The sequence below is a fragment of the Meles meles genome, chromosome 2, assembly GCF_922984935.1.
Source record: "Meles meles chromosome 2, mMelMel3.1 paternal haplotype, whole genome shotgun sequence".
Lineage (NCBI taxonomy): Eukaryota > Metazoa > Chordata > Mammalia > Carnivora > Mustelidae > Meles > Meles meles.
In genome coordinates, this window is record NC_060067.1 from 150,690,632 (window position 1) to 150,713,379 (window position 22,748).

The following is a 22,748-nucleotide window of genomic DNA, read 5'->3' on the forward strand; positions in this document are numbered from 1 at the left end:
GTATTTTATATATATTTTCCCCTTTAATCCTTAAAAATAAACTTTAATTCTCTTTATCCCCATTTAACAGATGAGGGAACAGGCTTAGATAGTATAAAAGAACTGCTGATTGGCAAAGCAAATATGCAAATATGCAAACTTCAACCTATAGCCCACACCTATCCTCTTATTAAAACTAAAGCTTACTATTTTCTGGAATATAATTATTGTTCAGGCTGCCAGCTTGATTCCACAGATCCTCAATAACAAGAACCTAATAAATCTAAGAAAAAAAATTTTTTTACCCAACCTGGTAAATTTCTTAAAAGTTCTAAGGCTCACCTTGCTGAATGACTATTGAATCCAATCTGAGTTTCATCTCAGCACGTTCCACTATTCTTTCTTCCACAGTGTTATCAGTTATGAAGCGGAACACTCTAACAGTCTTGGTTTGTCCAATTCTATGTGCTCGGTCCTAGGCAAACAACCATGTTGTTTTGATACAGTTAAAAATTACATAAATAGCATTTGACTGTGTATACTGAAAAGCAAAATTAAAATATTCTCAAGTGTAAAAGTTTTTAATATAACAAAACTATTCTAAAAATGAATTTGTTAAAAAAAAAGTTATTAGATTAGTATTTCTTAGATTCTCAAAGTTTCTCCATTTCAATCAATTTAATTGATTATCTCACAAGTAAAACTTTTAGGAGGTATGGAACACAACAGATGGTTGAATCCATGAGAAACTATCCAGTTACTTTTACTAGGTAATACTGATATAAATTCCATGTGTCCAGGGGCATCTGAGTGGCTCCGTTGAGCATCCAACCCTTGATTTCCACTTAGGTCATGATCTCAGGGTCCTGAGACCAAACCTTGAGTCAGACTCCACATGTGGAGTCTGCCTGTCCCTCTGCCTGCTACTCCTCCCCTGCCCCTTCCATTCTCCTTCACTAAGTAAAATCTTGAAAATAAGTAAATAATAAATAAAATTCACATTTCCAAATAAGACAGACAAAATTATGATTAAGTTGGATGATAAACTTTTTTTTCCTAAATCTGTTTTACTTAGGTTTTAAATTTAAGTTGTTTTTCTACCTAAATCATATATAAATTTCACTATCAGGGAAAAAAGTGACAAAAATAAAAGAACTCCACATATATAAAAATCCTAGTCTTTAAATGTCACCCACATAACTACATACAAGTAGTCAAATTAATCTTAATTCCATTTCTGTTTAACTTCTGTTAAGTTCGCAAAACATCCCTATTTCTAACTGATCAATTTTCCTCAACCACACTTTTAATATAGGATAGAAACAACCAACACCAGAGTTATAGTCACCAATACCATGGGTCAAGTCATTAATAATATCAAACTTAAGAATTTGTAAGTTTTCATATTAATCTACAGATCATACACTTTCTCAACCTAAGAATGATCTTCCTTCTTCTAGCCAAAGAACTCCCACACAGGGGCATACATTTTAAGCATTCAACATGATAGGCAGGTTGGTAGCTCACCAACCTATCTCCCTCTCCTAAGGCACAACTATGCTGTAATTTACCAATTCCCTTGCACCCAGTTATGCTGCTATGTGATTTGAGTGCTGGCCGATGACTGTGGGGACACTTTCAGATCTGACCCATAAAAAATTTCCTAGACAATCCTCAACTCTATCCCCCTTCTGCCATCAGAATTCACAGGATATAGCTAGACTCCAAGGTCTTAAGATATGGCAAAGCTGTAAGATACAGATATCCTGCTTTGAATGAGAGATCACTTACAAAACACCTTCTGTGAATTATTAGGTTCAAAGAAAAAATTCTACTGGGTTAAGTCACTGGTATTTGCAGACCACTAGCTTGCTCTAATGAAAATATCAAGCTCTAAGAAAATATTAAAAATATATTTACTGTTATCTCTTACCATAGCCTGGAGATCTACTTGGGGATTCCAATCTGAATCATACAAAATTACTACATCAGCAGTAGCAAGATTAATGCCAAGACCACCAGCACGTGTACTTAACATGAAAACAAACTTTGTGCTGTTTGGTTCATTGTATGCATTGATGGACTCCTACAGATACAAAATAAAACAAATGTCAGGAAGTTATTTTATCTGGTAATTTTTTTGACCTTCCCTCCCTGGATTTTACTTACTTGTCTCTCATCGTGGGGTGTCTGCCCATCCAATCTACAGTATTCATAATTTCTCCACATGCAATAATCTTCCAAAATATCCAATACCCTTGTCATTTGACTGAAGATTAGGACTCGTGAACCTGTTAGCAAATAGAACAGCTCATTTTCAGAAGCTTCAAAAGTAAAAAAATGCATTTAAAAATCTAAGGCTAATCAAAACTAAGAATAATCAGTTACCCCTTAATTCGAGGTTACCTAGTTGGTTGTAAGAAAAAAAACTATACATTATTTATTTATCCTAGTCAGTTATTCTCCCCATTTTTCTCATCATGGCACAAAGAGAAAAGGGTAGTATCTGTACAACACACTAAGATAAATGGAAAAGAGTATTTGTTCTGGCCTAGGTCTGTCCCAAGGCTGAGAGAATCAGTCTTTTTATTCCCAATGCATTTAAAAATAACCTTCCTCCACCCCCACCACAATTCTCCCATGTGGATGGCCCTGAACATCCCCAACACATACCCAAAACCCATCTCATTCTGGTTCTGAAGCCCCAATTCCAGACAGAAATATCATAACATAAATGTGACCTCACATCTACATGGTCACCTTTCACTGATGCCATGATCCAAGTTATTCAACTGCCTTCCATTTCTTCAGCCAGCTACACAATGTCTTCACAGCAGAATGTATGAAGACCAAGGAGTGATTATAAAAAAATAAAAATTATGAAATTATCTCTTCTTGAAAGCTGAGGCTGATAATCTGCTGTGTCTCACCTTCTTGTAACCAAGATGCCTAAGGATGCTCAACAGTCCCCATTTTCCTTGCAGAGTTTAATATAGCTCTCATTAATATCTGAGTATTTCTACCAAGTTCTTGCTATTCCCTTTACTACTTAGCTTTCAAGAAAAGCATTTTAGAAAATGTATTTCCACAAAAGGTGTAAAAGCAAGAACCTTCTCTTAGAATCTTCTCTTAGAAGGCTGATCATCAATATCCTAAAGGTACAAGTCATTCTTACCGAAAAACACAAAAGAAACAAAAATGGAAAAATCTGAAATCTGACTATATTATTTCATATTACAGAATTAATAATTTGTGTATGAAAAGCTTTGATGTCTGGGAATTGCTTCAAATTAATCTGGGAGAAGGAAAGCAGGTATGGTATAAATGTCAACAAGTTTTGCCATGAGTCTGTAATTACTGAAGCTGGCATCACACTAAATACATTCTACATTCATGTATTTTAAACACGTCTCTAAACATACTACATACTCATTTTCACTTAAGAAATCAGCATGTTGGGGCGCCTGGGTGGCTCAGTGGGTTAAGCCGCTGCCTTCGGCTCAGGTCATGATCTCGGGGTCCTGGGATCGAGTCCCGCATCGGGCTGTCTGCTCAGCAGGGGCCTGCTTCCCTCTCTCTCTCTCTGCCTGCCTATCTACTTGTGATCTCTCTCTGTCAAATAAATAAAATCTTTAAAAAAAAAAAAAAAAAAAAAAAAAAAAGAAATCAGCATGTTATAAACAAAACTTTGGGTCCATGTACATATTTAATAATTAAATTATTGCTTAATTTTATTGCTTAAATTTAAGTAATTTGTTATTTAAATAAGTACACATAAATAATTAAAAACAATATTACGAACACAACACTGTCTACCAAAGCATCTGGGAACTGTGTATGTGTGGAAAGAGCATTCTTGGCACTTTATAACAAAAAGCTGACATATTCTAAGAAAGCATATATAAAATGAGAACTCTCCCCCAAAATCCAGGAGTATATCAGCCCTAACTACTGATCCCTAAGAAGATTTATAAGCCTAAAATTGGGGGGAGAAATGAAGCTCAGATAATGGATAGAAGTTTTTTTTTTTTTTTTTTTATTTGACAGAGAGAAATCACAACTAGGCAGAGAGGCAGGCAGAGAGAGAGGAGGAAGCAGGCTCCCCGCGGAGCAGAGAGCCTGATGTGGGGCTCCATCCCAGGACCCCGGGATCATGACCCGAGCCGAAGGCAGAGGCTTTAACCCACTGAGCCACCCAGGTGCCCCTGGATAGAAGTTTTTAAATGTCCCACACTTCAACTTTATTATAAAATGCCATGATTAGTAATTTCAAATTGTAGTGGTCCCTTATTTTACATCAGAATTTTACAAGTTTTCATCACTTCTCAATTTGTTACCGGTAACATAATTACCTTGTTCTTTTAATTTAGGGAGCAGCTTGTCTAACACCACCATTTTGCCACTGTTGGTAACTAGATGCATATCTGTTGTATAAGGTGGACCAGGTTCAGCTCCATCAAAGAGATATGGATGATTACAGCATTTTCTCAACTGCATAAGGATATTCAATAACCTCATTTTGTCCATCTTCCCTGCAGAGTTTAGTATATCTATATCCTTCATTAATATCCGAGTATACCTATTGAGAAGAAAAATATTTTAAAAGGGTTCAATGTGCCCTGACAAATCCCTGTTATTTTCCATACTTAATTTCCTCCCCTACCCCAATCCAAAAATACCTGTAAAGAACCCATCAACTTCTAAGATGTGGTTAGGAGTTTTACCATGTATTGTAACATCTTTCTCTTTCCTTGTTTTTCTTTATTGCCCCCACTGTTCTAATGTTCACAATTATACTTTGGGCCTCAAGGTCCAAAACAGTATGTCTCCTTGGGATCAAGTAAACAAAGCAGCATAACGTAACATTTTTAAATAATCAAGCAAAACTTAAAATATAAGTTTTAGTTTTTAATTTTTTTATTTTTAAGTAATCCCTACACGCAACAAAGGGCTTGAACTTACAACCTCAAGATCAAGACCCACATGCTCTACTGACTGAGCCAGCCAGGCACCCCAAAACGTTAAGTTTTAAACATAATTTTAATTTGTAGTCTTTTTCAATGGAAGAGTGTTACTATTCAATGTAGTTAGTGTAGCATTTGGGTAAGAACAGGAAAATCTAAGGAGGAAAAATCCCGACAGGATAAGGCATGATGATGAAAATAAAATGCAATCAATGTAATTTAAATATAAATAAAAGTACATGGGGGTAGGGGGAGATATGAGGGCAGTAAAACTATGTATACGTGTGTGTCTATATATAGACAAACACACACACATATATATAATAATTATTCAAGGCTTTTCACAATCCATCTTTAGTTTTAGTAAAACTATAGCCATATGCTAAAGATGGATTGTGAAAAGCCTTGAATGTGTTATCAAGAATGTAAACATCCTACAGGAAAGTGTAATCTATCTAAATACCAAAGTTTCAAGACCTTGAATCCTCTGAACAAAATAACGTCAATAACCTAAGCAATATATACCTAACTCCAGTAATAAGGCATAAATTATTATTCAAGGCAGACCTTTCCATATAATTCTGACAAAAGTTCACCAGTGTTAACCTAGAAGAGATTTCTCTTCCCTTAACACTGACTCACAACACAGCTCTGTTAACTTAAGAGCCATACAACTGCTACCTTATAAAAGCCTTTCAAAAGTTTTAAGGACACTTAGGATGGACCACCATCTACAGAGGTCATCTCTTTCCTAGATAATGTGCCCATTTCTTTACATTCTGTCCTTTCTGTCTTTTCACCAACAACTCCAGCCCCTTGCATATACTTATCAAGTATGGAATTAAATACACTGAAATGCAGTATAACCAGTTAAGAGTAAGTATGGCTATTTATTTCTCTTTTTTGAACACTACACTTATGTTAATATATGCTAAGGTAACAATATCATTTCCTACAGACATTTCACATTGTTGTTTCATGATGACCTTTCTATCTGTAAAAAAATTTAATATTAAGTTAGTGGTTTCTAGCCTTTTGGATTTCATATACCCATAAAACCTTAAGAAAAAAAAAAGAAACTTATAATGTTTTCCACATTTTTATTATGCCCTACAGAGGTATTTAAAAATAGCTATCTTGTATTACCACCATAAATTCACAAAGGGAATCCTGTCTAAAATAAAACATTCACTCAGAATGGAGTCGTTAAAATTAAATATATGCAATAGCTTTATGGGCTAAAAGAAAGCACCTAAATTTTCTCATATCTCTACCATCTCCAACTTCATCAGATTAGTCCCAATCCACAATCCAGTATTTAGGAACCACCAAGTTAACTGTATGTCTGCATCTGTGCCACCACTTCCTTTTTAAAAAACCCAAGTAGAGAGGTTTATATAAATATCCCTGTTTAATTAAATGCCAACTTTAAACCTTGGATTCATACACTTCCCATCCTGATTATAAGCTGTAAGTTTTATGACTCTGTATGATAAACTGGGTTAGCAAGTCCTAAATTACATGATCAGAAAACTATTTTTTTTTTGTTTTTTTATTTATTTATTTGACAGACAGATCACAAGTAGGCAGAGAGGCAGGCAGAGAGAGAAGGGGAAGCAGGCTCCCCGCTGAGCAGAGAGCCTGATGTGGGGCTCCATCCCAGGACCCTGAGATCATGACCTGAGCTGAAGGCAGAGGCTTAACCCACTGAGCCACCCAGGCGCCCCAGAAAACTCTTAAGGTTGAGTTCAGCAAAGCAGATGGCAATTCCTTGCAGACACAATTAAGGAAAACAATATAAATGAAAGTTGATGAGGAATCAACAGTGATTTTAAAACGTCCAAGAACACATACCATTCCCTTTGCATTTTGCTGAGACCCACATAGATTTTAACTTCCTTCTTTGGAGGCAAACTCTTTTCAACATCAGCTTTAATTCGACGAAGGAGAAATGGACGCAAAACCTTAACGATCAAAAAGAAACAGAAATGATCTTATCTATATTATTTCAGGATCTCAAATTCTTTAATAAATACATTGAAATTTATGTTTTTAGAATTTCACCCTTCCTGGGGGTGGGGTCAAAAAAAAAAAAAAAGAATTTCACCCTTCCAAATGTAACTTATTATTACTGAATTCCCGAAGGGTAATACAAGATCATCACTTATTCAATACATGTAGTGAATATACACTTGCTATATTGTCATAAGATACTAGAAGTTTTTTTTTTTTTTAAGATTTTATTTATTTATTTGAAAGAGTAGAGGGTGGTCAGAAACAGCAGCAGATTCCCCTCTGAGTGGGGAGCCTGATGCGGAGTTCAATCCCAGGACTCTAGAGCTGAAGGCAGCCACTTAACTGACTGAGCCACCCAATCACCCCTATAAACAGTAAGTTTTGATGCTTTCAACATTCACTGTCTTTCTATTTAAAACTACCTATCACCCTCCCTTATCTATGGATTCAGTGACCTGCATCAACCAGTCTAGAAGCAGATGATCCTCCTCCTAACATATCATAAGGTCAACAGCAAACTAACATTACATCATATACCTACATCACTGACTTTGCTTCATCTTATTGTGTAGGCATTTTATCATCTCACATAATCATAAGGGGGAGTACAGTACAATAAGGTAATGCTGAGAGACCATATTTATAAAACTTATGTTATAAAACATTACAATCATTCTATTTTATAATTATTGCTGTTAATCTCTTACCCTGCCTAATTTATAAATTAAACTATCATAGATATGTATGTATAAGAAAAGAAGTGTATACAGAGTTCAGTATTATCCGTGGGTTCAGGCACCCACTGGCAATCTTGGAATGTTTCACCTGCAGAGAAGGGGCCAGGGGGCTGGGCGGGGGTGGGGGGGGGGGTACTACTGTGCTTTCATGTAGATTGTCCAACGGTACTTAAAGCTAGGTCCACATTAAAATGTTTTTATGGTTAGTTTTTAAATTTACTACTCTTCTGGTAGGTGGGGGGATGAATGAAATGGGTGATGGGGATTAAGGGGTCCACTTGTGATGAGCAGAGGGTGATGTATGGAACTGTTCAATCACTGATACAGCACTGTATGGTAACTATATTGAAATTAATAAATAACAAGAAAACAATGAAAATAAGAATAAAAATTGTACTACCCTTTTCTTATGGAAGTAGAACAAATCATGACTATACAGTTCAATAAATTTCAATCAAGTAAACACGCCCACGTAATCAACTATCACCTAGATAAAAACAGAATACTGCAGAAACCCATCTTGGAACCTTCCCAGCCACCATCCGCCCTTAAATTTTAACATCATAGATTAGTTCTGCCTATTATTTTTAACTTTACATACACAGAATTATACAATATATACCCATTTCATCTCATTTCTTTTATTCAACATGTTTGTAAAACCTACCCATGTTGTATATAGTTCATTCTCATTAAATTTTAGAGTATCTACAAAACTAAAGATTCTCTATTTGTATCTTCCTAGAATGTTTTTACACTAGCTTATAAAAACACGATCACAAAGAAATTAAAAACTGGTGAGAAAAACAATCAGCAACACTTCTCTAATGTCATCACGTAAGGAAGCTAGTATGGATAATCTTAGCTGACAGCCAGCATCCACTGCCAGATATGTTAGTAAAGACCTTCAGGTCTACTGGCCCTCTTCCAGAATTGTCCAGGTAAATGCAGCTGGATAAATCCAGGTTAAAATCAGCAAAGGAACCACCCAACCAATCCGTAAATTCTAGGATTACTAAAAATAGATACTATTAAGGGTTTTTGGTGGGAGAGGGGAGTATTTTGCATTAACAGATAACTGATACATTAAGTAAAAATGATCTCATTCCTAAGTATACCTATGCTAATTCTGAATACCCTTTTTCATCATGAGACCGCAGGGAGCTAAGGTGGGAATTTCATAAAGAATCAGAAAGGTTAACTACCAGACCTCTTTTCCCCAATTTGATAATCATTTTCATACTACTCTGAACAAAATAAAGGGCGATGCCAGAAGTGGCTGATTCTCTTATGTGGATCATTTTTAGTTTGCTTTACATACATGTACCTATTTAATAAAGCAAAGTCTACATACACACTCTATACTCTAAATTGAATGCTTACGTGCCTAAATGCCACCTAATTTTAAACAAAGATGTCTAAGAGATTATCAGCTTCAAAAATTTAAAATAATAAAATTTCAGTACATGAGAATTTTAAAGTAGGTTATAATTAATTTATACAGAAACCAGTATTTAAGCATTCAGGCTTAACTTTTCCCCTGTTCAAAGACCCACTATGAACCAGGCATTGTGCTAGAGATACAAATGTCTAAGACCAGTTTCCTGCTTTTGTGTTTACAATGCAGCAGGAAAAAACCTGTAAATTAAACATTTCAACACCCAGTGCAAAGTCCTATGTTAGACTGCCTTGAAAATTAAAAATGGGATACAAAGAAGCTTCTAAGCTGGATTCATCCAGTATATTCAGTGGAAAAGGTGACATTACCTATACCTATACCTAGTGTTGGACTAAGTATCAGTGAAGAGCAGGAAAGGGGATACCAGATGTGGCAGAAAGGATCAGCACAAAGAGACTGAAATTAGTTCAATGTTTACAGAAAATTAATAGGGTCAGAAATTCTAATAAACTGCATTGATTTAAGAAGTGAAACAAAAGTTAGATAATGTCAGAAAAGTTAAATCATGAGGGTTAGGGAAGAGACTGACACCCCAGTGGACAACTGCAATGCCCAGCAACATATCTGGTTGTCACAAACGGGACATATTACTGGCATGTAGTGGGTAGAGGTGTCAAGAATGCTGCTAAACAGGAAAACCACCTTCCCTGTGCCCTTCAAAATCATCTAAACCAAAATGTCAAAAGTTAAGAACCTTTGCGTTAGGTCATGAAAAGCCTTATATGCCATGCTTACAAGATCTGGATTTATTCTGCTAGTCAGACTATCATATTCTGGATTCTGTTTGGGAAATTTATCTACCAACCAACTTTCACTTGTGAATCTTCATTAAGAAGTAAAAAAAGCTATGTATCACAGCAAGAACTTAGCAACTCTGCTCACAATGCACTACTACCAGTTGCTTATACATAGCTGCAGGATTTAAGAGCAAAAGATGGACCCCTTTAGCCTTTGAAAACCAAATCTCTTAGATTTAGATTACTTTTTCCACTCACTAAGTTAGGATTTCATCTTAGGTTCTAATACTAAAAGCACACTCCACAACCCCCAGCCCCCAGTATAAGGTTAATAATTAAGTAACAGGATTCAAATAGATCTAATTCTTGTCAATGTTTTTTTTTAACAAAAAAATAATTCACTAATTTAACCCTCTATCATTTTTCCCATTAGAAATATGCTTTAATCTTTTTTTTTTTTAAGATTTTATTTGTCAGAGAGCACAAGCAGGGGGAGCATCAGGCAAAGGGAGAAGCAGGCTCCCCACTGAGCAAGGAGCCTGATGTGGGACTTGATCCCAGCACCCTGGGATCATGACCCAAGCCAAAAGCAGACGCTTAACTGACTGAGCCACCCAGGGGTCCCTGCTTTAACCTTATTCAAAAACACTTACCATATGAAGCCTCTCAACTAGTTTTTGATCCCCAAGGCAATTGTTTGTATCAAACCATGAATCAAAGTCCTGGTTAAAAAAAACAAGAAATAAAGATCAGAAATATTAACTACAGGCATTAAACATAAAAACCCTATTTATGTTAGATGTAACAATGAATTAGTATTTGAGCTGTGAACTTCAAAAATCATTTGGTTCAATTCTGTATTTTTCATGTGTCATTGTTAACAATTCATTAGAACTACCTTGAGAATTAGATTAAAAACATCAAGATGACAAGTTTCATAATGAATAGTTGGAAAGTTGTTCTATAGAATGTGAAAATTAATATTCTTGAAAAATCTTTTTTTAGAAGAGCTGCAAAAAATCACTTTAGTTTGTTCTCCAAGGCTACTCAGATTACTCAAACATGAAATTTCCAGAGCAGTGTGAATTTTAATTAAACTTACTAAATTACCAGCATTTCATTAGTATTTGGTAGGATCTGAACAAGGATAACTTCCATATTCTTACCTCCTCAGCACATCTGGTTTGTATTTGTGCTTTGTTAGTAAACATTATCTTAGAATTAATTATGTTAACTACAACAAAGCTTTCACAGATCACTAAACAAATTGGAGTGACAATGCAGTAAAAAAAATCTCTAAAACAAAAACATCAAAATACACAAAAGCTGAACTAAAGTGGATTGATTAAATGTCTTCCAAGAACGCAAATGTCTATTCTTTTACAATGATCCTTAACACAACAACCCAAAATTAACCCTTTTGGAACTTACTGAGCTCTTCAAAAGCCACACACATTCACAGGCTCTTACATTTCTCTCTCTCCACCCATGGAAACAAAGTTCAAAAATGAATGCTGGTTCCGCAAAAAATTCTCATTACCGGTAACAGACATTAATATATATATTATGTGCTTAGGAATAACCAATAGTTTGAATATCTACTCAGCCATTTTTATCAGTACAAATAATCTATTAAAAGGTAAAGATTAGATTCTACGTTTGTTAGGCCATAAAAAAAAAAGATGCTAGGGCGCCTGGGTGGCTCAGTGGGTTAAGCCGCTGCCTTTGGCTCAGGTCATGATCTCAGGGTCCTGGGATCGAGTCCCACATTGGGCTCTCTGCTCGGCGGGGAGCCTGCTTCCCTCTCTCTCTCTCTCTGCCTGCCTCTCTGCCTACTTGTGATCTCTCTCTCTCGCTGTCAAATAAATAAATAAATCAAATCTTTAAAAAAAAAAAAAAAAAGATGGCTAGACAGACTTTAGCAAATTTGAAGACCATCCTGGGGAAACACAGGCTATGTGAAGTTCACAACAAAGTCACTTAGGAAATAACTTGAGCAATACCGTAAGGACACAAGCAATCCACGTACAGCTGCTGAAATTCAGGCCAATGTGACTACCTATTTGGTATGTGAGTCTATGACATTCCAGAGACAGAAAACAACTGATTCATAAAATGATATTGAAATCAAAAGGCAAAAAAGTAAACTCTCAGGATACATAAAAAACTTGGTACATTACATCAGGATACTTAAAAGTAAAAAATTAACAATTATCTCAAGCAGTGCTGAGAGGCCAATTTTATTACAAAAATGTATAGCATTAAACAGAAACATTAATATTCCAACCAGAAAACAGTAAGACATACTTACATCTGCTGAATTAAAGACATCTGGCAACAAAAAATTAAGAAGTGACCAGAGCTCATGCAAGTTGTTTTGAAGAGGTGTTCCAGTTAATAATAGTCGATTTGTAGTCTTGAATTCCCTCACTATTTCTGACAACTAAAAGAACCATAGTCATCATTAGAATATTCTACACAATGATCAAATTCTAAATGAAGGCACAAATGATTTTTACTTCCAAATATCAAATTACCTTCGATTTTTCATTTTTGATCCTGTGAGCTTCATCTATAACTAAGTACCTCCAATTAAATTTTTTGAAAACAGACTTCTCTTTTATAAGCATTTCATAAGATGTTACACATACATCCCATTCTCCTGGTAATAAAACATCTCTGACAAAAGCAGCCTGTGTAGGTAGCAAGAGAAAAAAATTACATCATGCAGAAAGGAACTACACATTAAACACATTGATGACAAGCAATCTAACACAAAAAATGGGATGGAAAATATTAAAAAGGGATACTCTTCTATACTATGTAAGCATCTAGAACCAGCTCAAACTAACTTCACTAATCATTTCTAAGTGTCAAAGCCATTTAATAAAAAACAAGCGACAAAACTGATCAGTGTACAGTTCAGTAAACTATCTCTTAAATGTCTTCTCTTCATTTCTACCAGGTGCTGAAATTCTCAGGAAACAGGTTTAGAAAGAGAGGGTGGTTTCTGCCATACAGTGAAAACTCAAAGATGGTTTGCAGTTAAGCATTTTCATTCCTTTCATGTTTACATATCTAATAAAACTTTGTTATTATTACTCTTATTTTACAAGTAAAGAAACTAAAGCAAAAAGTGGTTTAAATTGGGCTCAAAAACATAAAAAGCAACTTAGTAACTTAAAGTACACAAAGTTACTGTAAAAGGAGAAAAGCAATGATAGCTAAATAAAAAAACAAAATTAAATACATTATTCTTCAATATATTACACTTTAAAATCTGAACTTTGTATTTTCAAAAGTATTATTATTTTCATTATTTCCTTCCCAAAAATGTCATGACCATTTTAATTTATTTCAATAAATACCATACCAACTCACCAAAATATTGCAACCGACCCAGTCCATCTTTAAAAATTACGCTATTAATTAGCATTATGCAACATCAATCTAAAAAATCTGGCTCCTCAATTTTCCAACCAATTCATACACTCAAAACTTCTTTTAAGAACAAAAATGCTGCTTCCAGAATGAGAATATAGCCTTTGAGTTTATACAACCAATTCCAAAGTAAAAGAAACAAACTATACACTTGTATGGCATCCTACAGTCTGTAACTCCTTTCTCCAGGATTCTTCACCACTAAGACAATATTACATTTGTAAATTACTAGTGTTTGTGAAGACAAAGATTATTACTGGGCTCCTCTTTTATACCTCCTCAGCTAAATTCAAATTCTTTAATATAAAAAAATGTAACAAAACAGGAGAAGCTTACTCTTTGTTCTTTATCACCTATCAAACAAACAGATCTAAGTGTTGGTACCCATCTCTTGAATTCACTCATCCAGTTGTGTAAAGTAGACTTAGGAACCAAAACCATATGAGGACCAGGAATGTTTCTATAGTGTTTCATGTACCCAAGAAGAGAAATTGTTTGAAGAGTCTTTCCCAGGCCCTGAAAGAAGAATCACAAAACAATGAAAATCAAAACAAAATAGACACCCATATTTGTGTTTTCTCCTGATACATAAAAACATTTTAAAAAACACCTACATGGTTTATGATAGCTAACAAATGGCAAAAACTTGTTATGTTTCAAGTTTAGCTGTGTTATACTTTTTAATCTTCCCATGTCTACAAACAGGTACTACTAACCATATCCATAAGGCCCAGAAGTTTGAATTTCCCAAAGTCATGAAGCAGGGCTAAAATTAAGACCCATTTCTTTTGACTCCATACTTTTTTCAAGCAACTAAGTATTTTAGCACTTCAGCTATATCGAAATTTGTAACACTGACTACATATTTGCTGAACAGTAAACAAAGACAAATATTTTGAGACAGAACTATAATCACTGATGAAAAATCAATTAATCTCTCCTGTCTTTTATAAAAGTGAAGGGAAATGGCCAAAACAGTGTATTATGAGAGTCTACCAAAAGTATGTTTCTCAAAATGTATTTATTACTTTTAAATTTATCACACTTTCATAAATAAATTCCTTACAACTGAAGTACAGATTCTGCTTCTGCAACTAAAGCAGGTTTGACAGAAGATTAGTTTGCTAACAGTTCTGGATTATAATCAAATCTTAACTTTTATAAATTTCATGGTACAAAATACTTTAAACTACAAAATATGGCCTTCTAAAAAACTACCAAACATACCATTTCATCTGCAAGGATACCATTGATTCCATTCTCATATAAAGAAATGAGCCAATTTAATCCTCGGACCTGATAATCTCTCAGTTTACCCCATTTAACATCTAAGAATAAAAGAAAAAACACAATGCACATTTTAAAGACGTAAGAAATACAGAAAGGCAGTCCCCTTCATTTGATAATTGCAGTTTTAACTTGGACCTACACAGGTTTACTCTGACCTTTCTGTCTTCAATTTCCAAGTCATTAGAGGCAACTGCTGTGATCTGGAGCAGGGAAGAAGTGAACAGATAGGGACAATAACCAACTGAAGGGGCGGGGGGAACCCACAATTATAAAGCATCAGACTACCCACCCCAATCACTCGGTTCCTATGTTACCCATACACTGGTCCAAGAGTCTCACCTCTTTGTATCCTTTTTTAATGTTATCACAAGTTTCTTTTTAAGACTGTAATTTACTGAGAGATAGAATGAGAGCAGGAGCAGGGCAGAGAGAGAGGGAGTAGACTCGCCACTGAGCAGGGAGCCCAACATGGGCCTTCATCCCAGGACCCTGGGAGAATGACCTGAGCCAAAGGCAAATGCTTAACTGACTGAGCCACCCAGCACCCCACCAAGTGGTTCTAAACCAAGTGTTTCCACCTTCCATGATAATCCAAAGAGACATTCTCTGGGGATTTAGTCTTCCTCCTAACAAAGGCGAAATAAGACAGGATATATAGAGACTGTTTTTCCATTACCTTCTCTAAGTTACTAAGAACTTGGTAGAACTAGAACTTAATTACTTACTTTTCTAAGTTCAACAGGTCCTGTAAAGAGAAACAGTATCTCTTTTGGAATTACTATACACTTCCCACCTCAGAATAATTACTAAGTATATACATCACAATCACCAGATTTTTTTTAACATGCACGCCTATACCCCAACCCCATCACCCTTCAAAAAACACTGCTTTAAAATGAAAAGGTAACCAATACTAGGAAAAATAGTTACAATGTAGGAATGTGAGAAAAAGGTAATCCAAACAATTCAAACTTCCTTCTTCCTTTGTACCATATACCTGGCTTTAGTCTCTAACTTCATGAAGGAAATGGAAACTGGGTATCCCATAACCAAAAAACATCTGAAGATAAATACTTTAAACAGACTGCTGAATTTCTAACCAAGATACTGTCTTGCCTGAAGTTCAACTTGTTAAGAGTTAAAGTTACAGTTAATTAAACAAGTTGAAATTGTATGTCCTATATTGACCTTTCTAAATTTCTGTTGTTCACAACCACTTCGATCACACAAATCAAATCCCAAGTAAGAAAGAGGAAAATTAGGGAAAAAATGCTAGGCTGCAGTAAAGACAAATGTGCTGCCAGACTATCAAGATTATACAGAAGTAAAACTCAAAAACCTGGTTACTCAGGTATTCTTTTGGAAAACCATTAATAACAAATATTTCAGAAAAAAATTTAAAACAAACTAATACAAAATCTTGACATCAGTTAACAGAAGTCTTCATGAAATGCTTTTTTTAAACATTACTTTTTTTTAATCAGGGGCAAATATAAGGCAAAAACTATTACTAGTTTTACATATACATTCAGGCAACAATAAAAATACAAAGGCATTTTATGTCCCTTTGAAATACAGCACCGCTATAATACTAATTATACTACCATTTCCATAAAAAAAAAATCTGGTTTCACAATCAATAAATTTCAAGATTACTAAAAGTTCCCTTTATAAATTACAGCCAAGACAAATAAAACTTTAACCAAAGGATGTCTCAAAAGGGGATTTTTAAAAAATCAAATAGGTATAAATATGTATACAACATACATGATGGAGAATCTTCAAATCGAGTGCAAACATTGGTTGCTTTAGAGCTTTCTGTTAAAAGTTCTTCATCTTCCTCTTGTTCTGTTCTACGATGTCGGTAGCTGTCAAGTTCAAAATGAAATCAACTGATTAGCACTTTAAACTTTAACTACAATTACTATTTCAACAAAATAGTCAAGTGGCTGACCAAGATTCCACAATAATTTTTAAGAGGCATTTAATTTATTTATTTTTTCAGTGTAACAGTATTCATTGTTTTTGCACAACACCCAGTGCTCCATGCAAAATGTGCCCTCCCTATTACCCACCACCTGTTCCCCCAACCTCCCACCCCTGACCCTTCAAAACCCTCAGGTTGTTTTTCAGAGTCCAAAGTCTCTTATGGTTCGCCTCCCCTTCGAATTTTTTTTTTTATAAACATATAATGTATTTTTATCCCCAGGGGTACAGGTCTGTGAATCGCCAGGTTTACACACTCCACAGCACTCACGATAGCACATACCCTCCCCAATGTCCATAACCCCCTCCCCCTCTCCCAACCCCACCTCTCCCAACCCCACCTCCCCCCAGCAACCCCCAGTTTGTTTTGTGAGATTAAGAGTCATTTATGGTTTGTCTCCCTCCCAATCCCATCTTGTTTCATTTATTCTTCTCCTATCCCCCTAACCCCCCATGTTGCTTCTCCATGTCCTCATATCAGGGAGATCATATGATATTTGTCTTTCTCCGATTGACTTATTTCACTAAGCATGATACCCTCTAGTTTAAGAGGCATTTAAATTAAGGCTAGAAAAGTGAAACAGTACAAATTATTAGTAAAGTTAAACCTGAAACATTTTACATGGTTAAGATATAGATACAATTGTTAAAATAGAGTAACACCTGAGGTAATGGAATAATCTCATTTCAAGGAACTACAGTTAGAAAAATCTCATAATCTCTAATTTAAAGTTACCTTTTTAAGTATTTTTGCCAGAAAATAGCTCCAGAAATCACATTTTAAAAACCGAAACTTTTTTCTGAGAGCAAGTGCAGAGTGTAGGGGCAAAGGGAGAGAGAAGAAAAAAAGCAGACTCCACACTAAGCTCAGAGTCCAATGCAGGGCTCCATCTAAAAACCCTGAGATCACACCTGAACAGAAACCCAAGAACAGGACACTCAACCCACTGCGCCATCTAGGTAACTCTTAAGAACTACAACTTTAAAAAGGATGAGACTGTGCCACGGGAGACAACATGGATGGACCTAGAGGGACCTAGAGGGTATTATGCTAAGTGAAATAAGTCAGAATGAGAATGAGAAATAGATGACATCACTCATATATGAAATGTAAAATAAAAAAGGAATTAACAAAAAGAAAAATCAGAACTATAAACACAGACAGCTGATGACTACCCGAGGGAAGCAGCAGGGAGGCACTGAGCAAATGGGGAGAGAGAGATACAACCCTCCAGTTATGGAATGAGTAAGTCATAGGAATAAAAAGCAGAAGACAGGAATAGTATAAATAATGTTGTAACAGCAATGTAACAGAACAGATGGTAGCTACACCTGTGATGAGCATAGCAGAATGTATAAACTTGTAAAATCACACTAAGCTGTACACCTAAAACTAATGTAACTCTTCACGTCATCTATACTCAAAAATTAAAAAAGAAAAACTTTCACTATGATAAACATATAGCATAATGTATAGAGCTGTGGAATCACTGTTGTACCCCTGAAACTAACGTAACATTGAGTGTCAACCATGCTTCTATTAAGAATGTATTGTGTTTTAAAATGAGTAAAAACTACAACTTTCACCAAAAGCTGCAGAACATGCAGAATACTTAATGCTTAAGCAATGATTCTTTTTTATTTTTGTTTGTTTTGTTTTTAAGATTTTATTTGAGAGAGAGAGCATGAGCGGGGAAGAGATGGAAAAGCAGGCTTCCCACAAGCAGGGAACCCAACATGGGGCTCCATCCCAGGACCCTGGGATCATGACCTGAGCTGAAAGTAGACGCTTAACTGACTGAGCCGTCCAAGCGCCCCAAGAAATCAATTTACAAGCATCCTCAGATAGTTACCACAGACTTCCTAGGGAGAATTTATTCCTTCGGGGAATTTAGACAGGATACTTTCTTAAGGGGCAGAAAATCCACTCAAGTCAGCTTACAGTTACATAAGAGGGGATGTATTGGTTCATGTTACTGGAAAGTCTAGGAATTCACAGCTTCAGGCATGGCTAGATCCAGGTGCTTAAACATGCTGCCCAGCTTCCCTACCTCAGATGTCCTTTGGACTGCTCTTTCTACAGAATGGCAGGACTGTCATCTTCAAGCAATGACTCTTAAGCCAGAGATTTATCAGAATTACTCAAAGCTTTTTGGAAATGCTCAGATTCTTCATCCCAAGAGAGTTGGGACATTCCCCCTTAAAAATTAATTTTCTGCAGTTCTAATACTCCCAAATTTCTTAATCTCTAAAGGGCTCAGGTTAGTAAAAAGTACTTACTCTCCAATTCTGAAGCTTCCAATTTTGTACCTTCATTATTTCAACAAATATTTTCATTTAAATTAGAAAAGAGTAAGTCTAATTTATAGCTTGATTTCTACCAAAACTACATGCTTGATGGAAGAGGATAATCAGTCATCTCAAAAAAAGCACTCCTCAGAAACTCAGACCAAGACAGTAAATAAATGCAAGAATATTCTTGCTTATTTTATATGCTTCAAATTAGAATGTCTTAGTATGTTATTTCTCATACTTCTCTACATTCTAACAATGTGAAACTTAGTATAAAGATGACCCTCAATTCTCATTTATTCTCCCCAAACTAGGAAAGAACTTTAACTTTTTTGTTAAATAAAATCTCACAGTCTATTATCAAGATGGTATTATTATGATTATAAAACTGAAGATAAAGGCTGGAGTGAGCTTATTGTCTCAAATTCAGGGTTCACTGAATGGTAGAAGGAACAGAAAAACATATAGTTCTTATACTTAAGGACAGTACCATCACCCTAATTACTTTGCATAAGCTAACTTTACACTTCGGATGGCTTAAAGGATAGAGAAAAAAATCTGCTAACCAAGACTCCTTTCCCCCCAATAACACCAGTAAGAACAAGCTGAACAATTTATTATATATTTTCTATAGAATACCTTTCTCTTACATAATCTTAAAGCTGTTTCTCTTCATGGAATCCAATTAACTACCTGTATCATAAAAATATCCACTACAGTACTTGGCATTTCTAGAGCAGGAGACCAGATGCCATTTAAATAGCTGCAAGGGGTGCCCAGTGGTTTAGCTGACTTGATTTTGGTTCAGGTCATGATCTCGGGGTCTTGAGATAGAGCCTCGCATCCAGCTCCCTACTGGGCATGGAACCTAATTGAGATTCTCTCTCTCTCTCCTTCCCTCTGCCCCTCCCCCTGCTTCCACTCTCTCAAGAAAAATTTTTTAATTTTTAAGTAAAAAATAAAAATATAAACAAATAGCACCAAACTTCTCAAGTCTGAACAATTTAAATACATCTGAAGTGCAAGTGTCCCTTTTAAGAATTCCCTAAGTATTAAAACGAAAGCACTCTGGTTATACACAATGGATAAAGCATAAAATATATAAAATATATTCCACATGAGTGGAATACCCCATATAAGATTAAGATTAAGATTAAGGTATTATGGGACGCCTGAGTAGCTCAGTCAGTTAAGTGTCTGCCTTCAGCTCTGGCCAGGATCCCAGGGTTCTGGGATAGAGTCCAGATGGGGCTCCCTGCTCGGCAGGGAGTCTGCTTCTCCCTCTGCCTGACGCTCCCCATTTGTGCTCTCTCTGACAAGCAAATAAAATCTTAAAAAAAAAAAAAAATTAAGGTATACTCATGCTTTCTGATGAAAATCCCTTCAAGGTACAGCTCATGCTTCTGTGTTTCCGTAAACTATATAGTAAATTTAACGTTGTTGCGAGCAGTTTGTAATAACCTCTTTTAGATAATCTAGTGGATTTAATTACTGATTATTTTGCATTTTTCACTTTGGGAATTACATGGTCATTCCAGGGAATTGAAATTACCCTCAGCTATTAATATCAAATCTTTCAGTTATAACTAAACATTTTAATTACCCAACCAACACAAAAATTCCAAAAAAGTATTTATAAACTGAACATGTAAGAGTTATTTTATATGTTTTAAACAACCACCTAAGGGCAGCATACAACTTGACACTTCAATTTGTAGAAGGACAATTAAGTAATAAAAATTTTAGGGATGCCTGGGTGGCTCAGTCGTTAAGCAGCTGCCTTCGGCTCAGGTCATGATCCCAGGGTCCTGGGATCAAGCCCCACGTCAGGCTCCCTGCTCGGCTGGAAGCCTGCTTCTCTTTCCCCCACTCCCCCTGCTTGTGTTCCTTCCCTCACTGTGTCTCTCTCTGTCAAAGAAACAAAATCTTTTAAAAAAATTTTAAACAACTGCCATGGCATAAATCATTACAACATTCCATACACAAGCGGACTTCAGATAAAAGCAATCCCCTTGATGCATGTATGTGGTTTATGCCTACAGAATACCCCAAATCAGACCTGAAGTGAAGCTTGGATTATTCTGATTACTTCTGTGTGATATTAAGCAGGCTGCTTCACCTCTACATTTGTTTCCTCTCCAAGGAATAGATAACACCTGAATTCCATAAACAGGATAATGCCATAAAAGCTAAAGCATTACACATTATTCTTATTTATACACGTATGGCTACGTCCTGTTAAGCCAACTGGGGCCAAATAAAACGATTTTTTTTTAAAGATTTTATTTATTTATTTGACAGACAGAGATCACAAGTAGGCAGAGAAGCAGGCAGAGAGAGAGAGAGGAAGGGAAGCAGGCTCCCTGCTGAGCAGAGAGCCCAATGCGGGGCTCAATCCAGGATCTTGGGATCATGACCTGAGCCGAAGGCAGAGGCTTTAACCCACTGAGCCACCCAGGCGCCCCTAAAACGATTTTTTTAATGAAGTGATCTTATGCCTCTAATGAAGATTATCAAAAATAAATGTTACAACTATGAAGTATAAACTATTACTCACTCGCCAACCGATAACAAGTTTTGTTTTTCATCCTTTTTTATTCGTGGGCGCCCTGGTTTCATCTTCAAAGGTGAGGTTGGAGTCTTCTGAGCAGCAGGTTGGATGAAATGTGCAAACAGCTCTGTCTGCTTTAATAAATATTCAAATCTATTTGCTCGGTCAGTTTGCTGCAAAAAAGTATTAAGACATGTTTTATCAGAATATTAATACAACTTCAGAAATCAAAGTTTCAACATGCCTCTATACAATGAACTCAGCAATAAAAAGGAACAAATTACTGAGACATGCAACAACACAGATGAGTTGCAAAAGCATTATAAAAACAACACAGAATCATACTAAGTTAAAGAAGCCAGAGAAAGACTACATACTATGATTCCACTTACACAAAATTATAGCTAGTGATAGAAGCAGATCTGAAGTGTCAAGGGGATAAAAACAAGAGCAAACTTTTTAGGGAATAACAGAACTGTTCCACATCATGACTATAAGGTGGCTGATGGCATGAATCTGCCAAAACTCACTGATTTAAACTTGAAACTGTCATATGTCAATTATACATCAATATAGTGGGCCACAAAATATCAAAAAATTAAGACATTGTTCAATAAAAGTGAAGTTATTCAGAAATGGGGAAATTGCACTGATCATTTATCAGTTCAGCTGTGCTAAATATTAAAAAGGTATCAGGTTAAAACACATTTATTAAGGGGTACCTGGATGGCTCAGTGGTACAGCACATGACTCTCAATATCAGAGCTTTGGAGTTCAAGATCCACATCAGGCACTGGGCTTACTTAAAAAACAGTGGGGGGGCACCTGGGTGGCTCAGCTGGTTAAGCAACTGCCTTCGGCTCAGGTCATAATCTCGGGGTCCTGGGACTGAGCCCCACATCAGAGTCTGCTTCTACCTCTCCCTTCCCTCGTGCTTTCTCTAATAATAAAATCTTTAAAAAGATCTATTAAGTTCATGAAATATTCATTAACCCAATGCAGTTAATACTATTCCTTCCTTTCACGTCTAACATCTGCCACTTTGAAATGTTCCCTATTATCACACTGAAAGAATGGAATATGAATCAAAAAAAAACTTAAGATCCTTGAAATCAACATGCTTCTCCATGATAATTTCCTGAAGACATGCTTCAGTTTTTTGTTTTTGAAGATTACAAACTTTTTTAAAGTACTAAGATACCTACATGTATTTTGCAGAATTTCATTTCTTAATGCATATATAATAAGAAAGCCAAGAACATACAACTATAAGATATTGGGGTTAAAAAAGTCTAT

The 22,748-nt window shown here is 35.8% G+C and overlaps 1 protein-coding gene across 1 annotated transcript in view; it reads right to left on the bottom strand.

The window, feature by feature from the left end:
* The window catches only part of SMARCA5 (SWI/SNF related, matrix associated, actin dependent regulator of chromatin, subfamily a, member 5), a 41,774-nt gene that overhangs the window by 11,037 nt on the left and 7,989 nt on the right, over window positions 1-22,748 (bottom strand). Inside the window, exons 3-14 of the mRNA XM_045997486.1 lie at window positions 21,459-21,625; window positions 16,391-16,491; window positions 14,561-14,661; window positions 13,670-13,849; window positions 12,430-12,585; window positions 12,204-12,335; window positions 10,546-10,614; window positions 6,798-6,907; window positions 4,332-4,558; window positions 2,149-2,270; window positions 1,913-2,065; window positions 322-454 (exon numbers count right to left, since the gene is read on the bottom strand). Coding sequence (XP_045853442.1) covers window positions 322-454; window positions 1,913-2,065; window positions 2,149-2,270; window positions 4,332-4,558; window positions 6,798-6,907; window positions 10,546-10,614; window positions 12,204-12,335; window positions 12,430-12,585; window positions 13,670-13,849; window positions 14,561-14,661; window positions 16,391-16,491; window positions 21,459-21,625 — 1,651 coding nt within the window. The remainder of the gene's footprint in view (window positions 1-321; window positions 455-1,912; window positions 2,066-2,148; window positions 2,271-4,331; window positions 4,559-6,797; window positions 6,908-10,545; window positions 10,615-12,203; window positions 12,336-12,429; window positions 12,586-13,669; window positions 13,850-14,560; window positions 14,662-16,390; window positions 16,492-21,458; window positions 21,626-22,748) is intronic.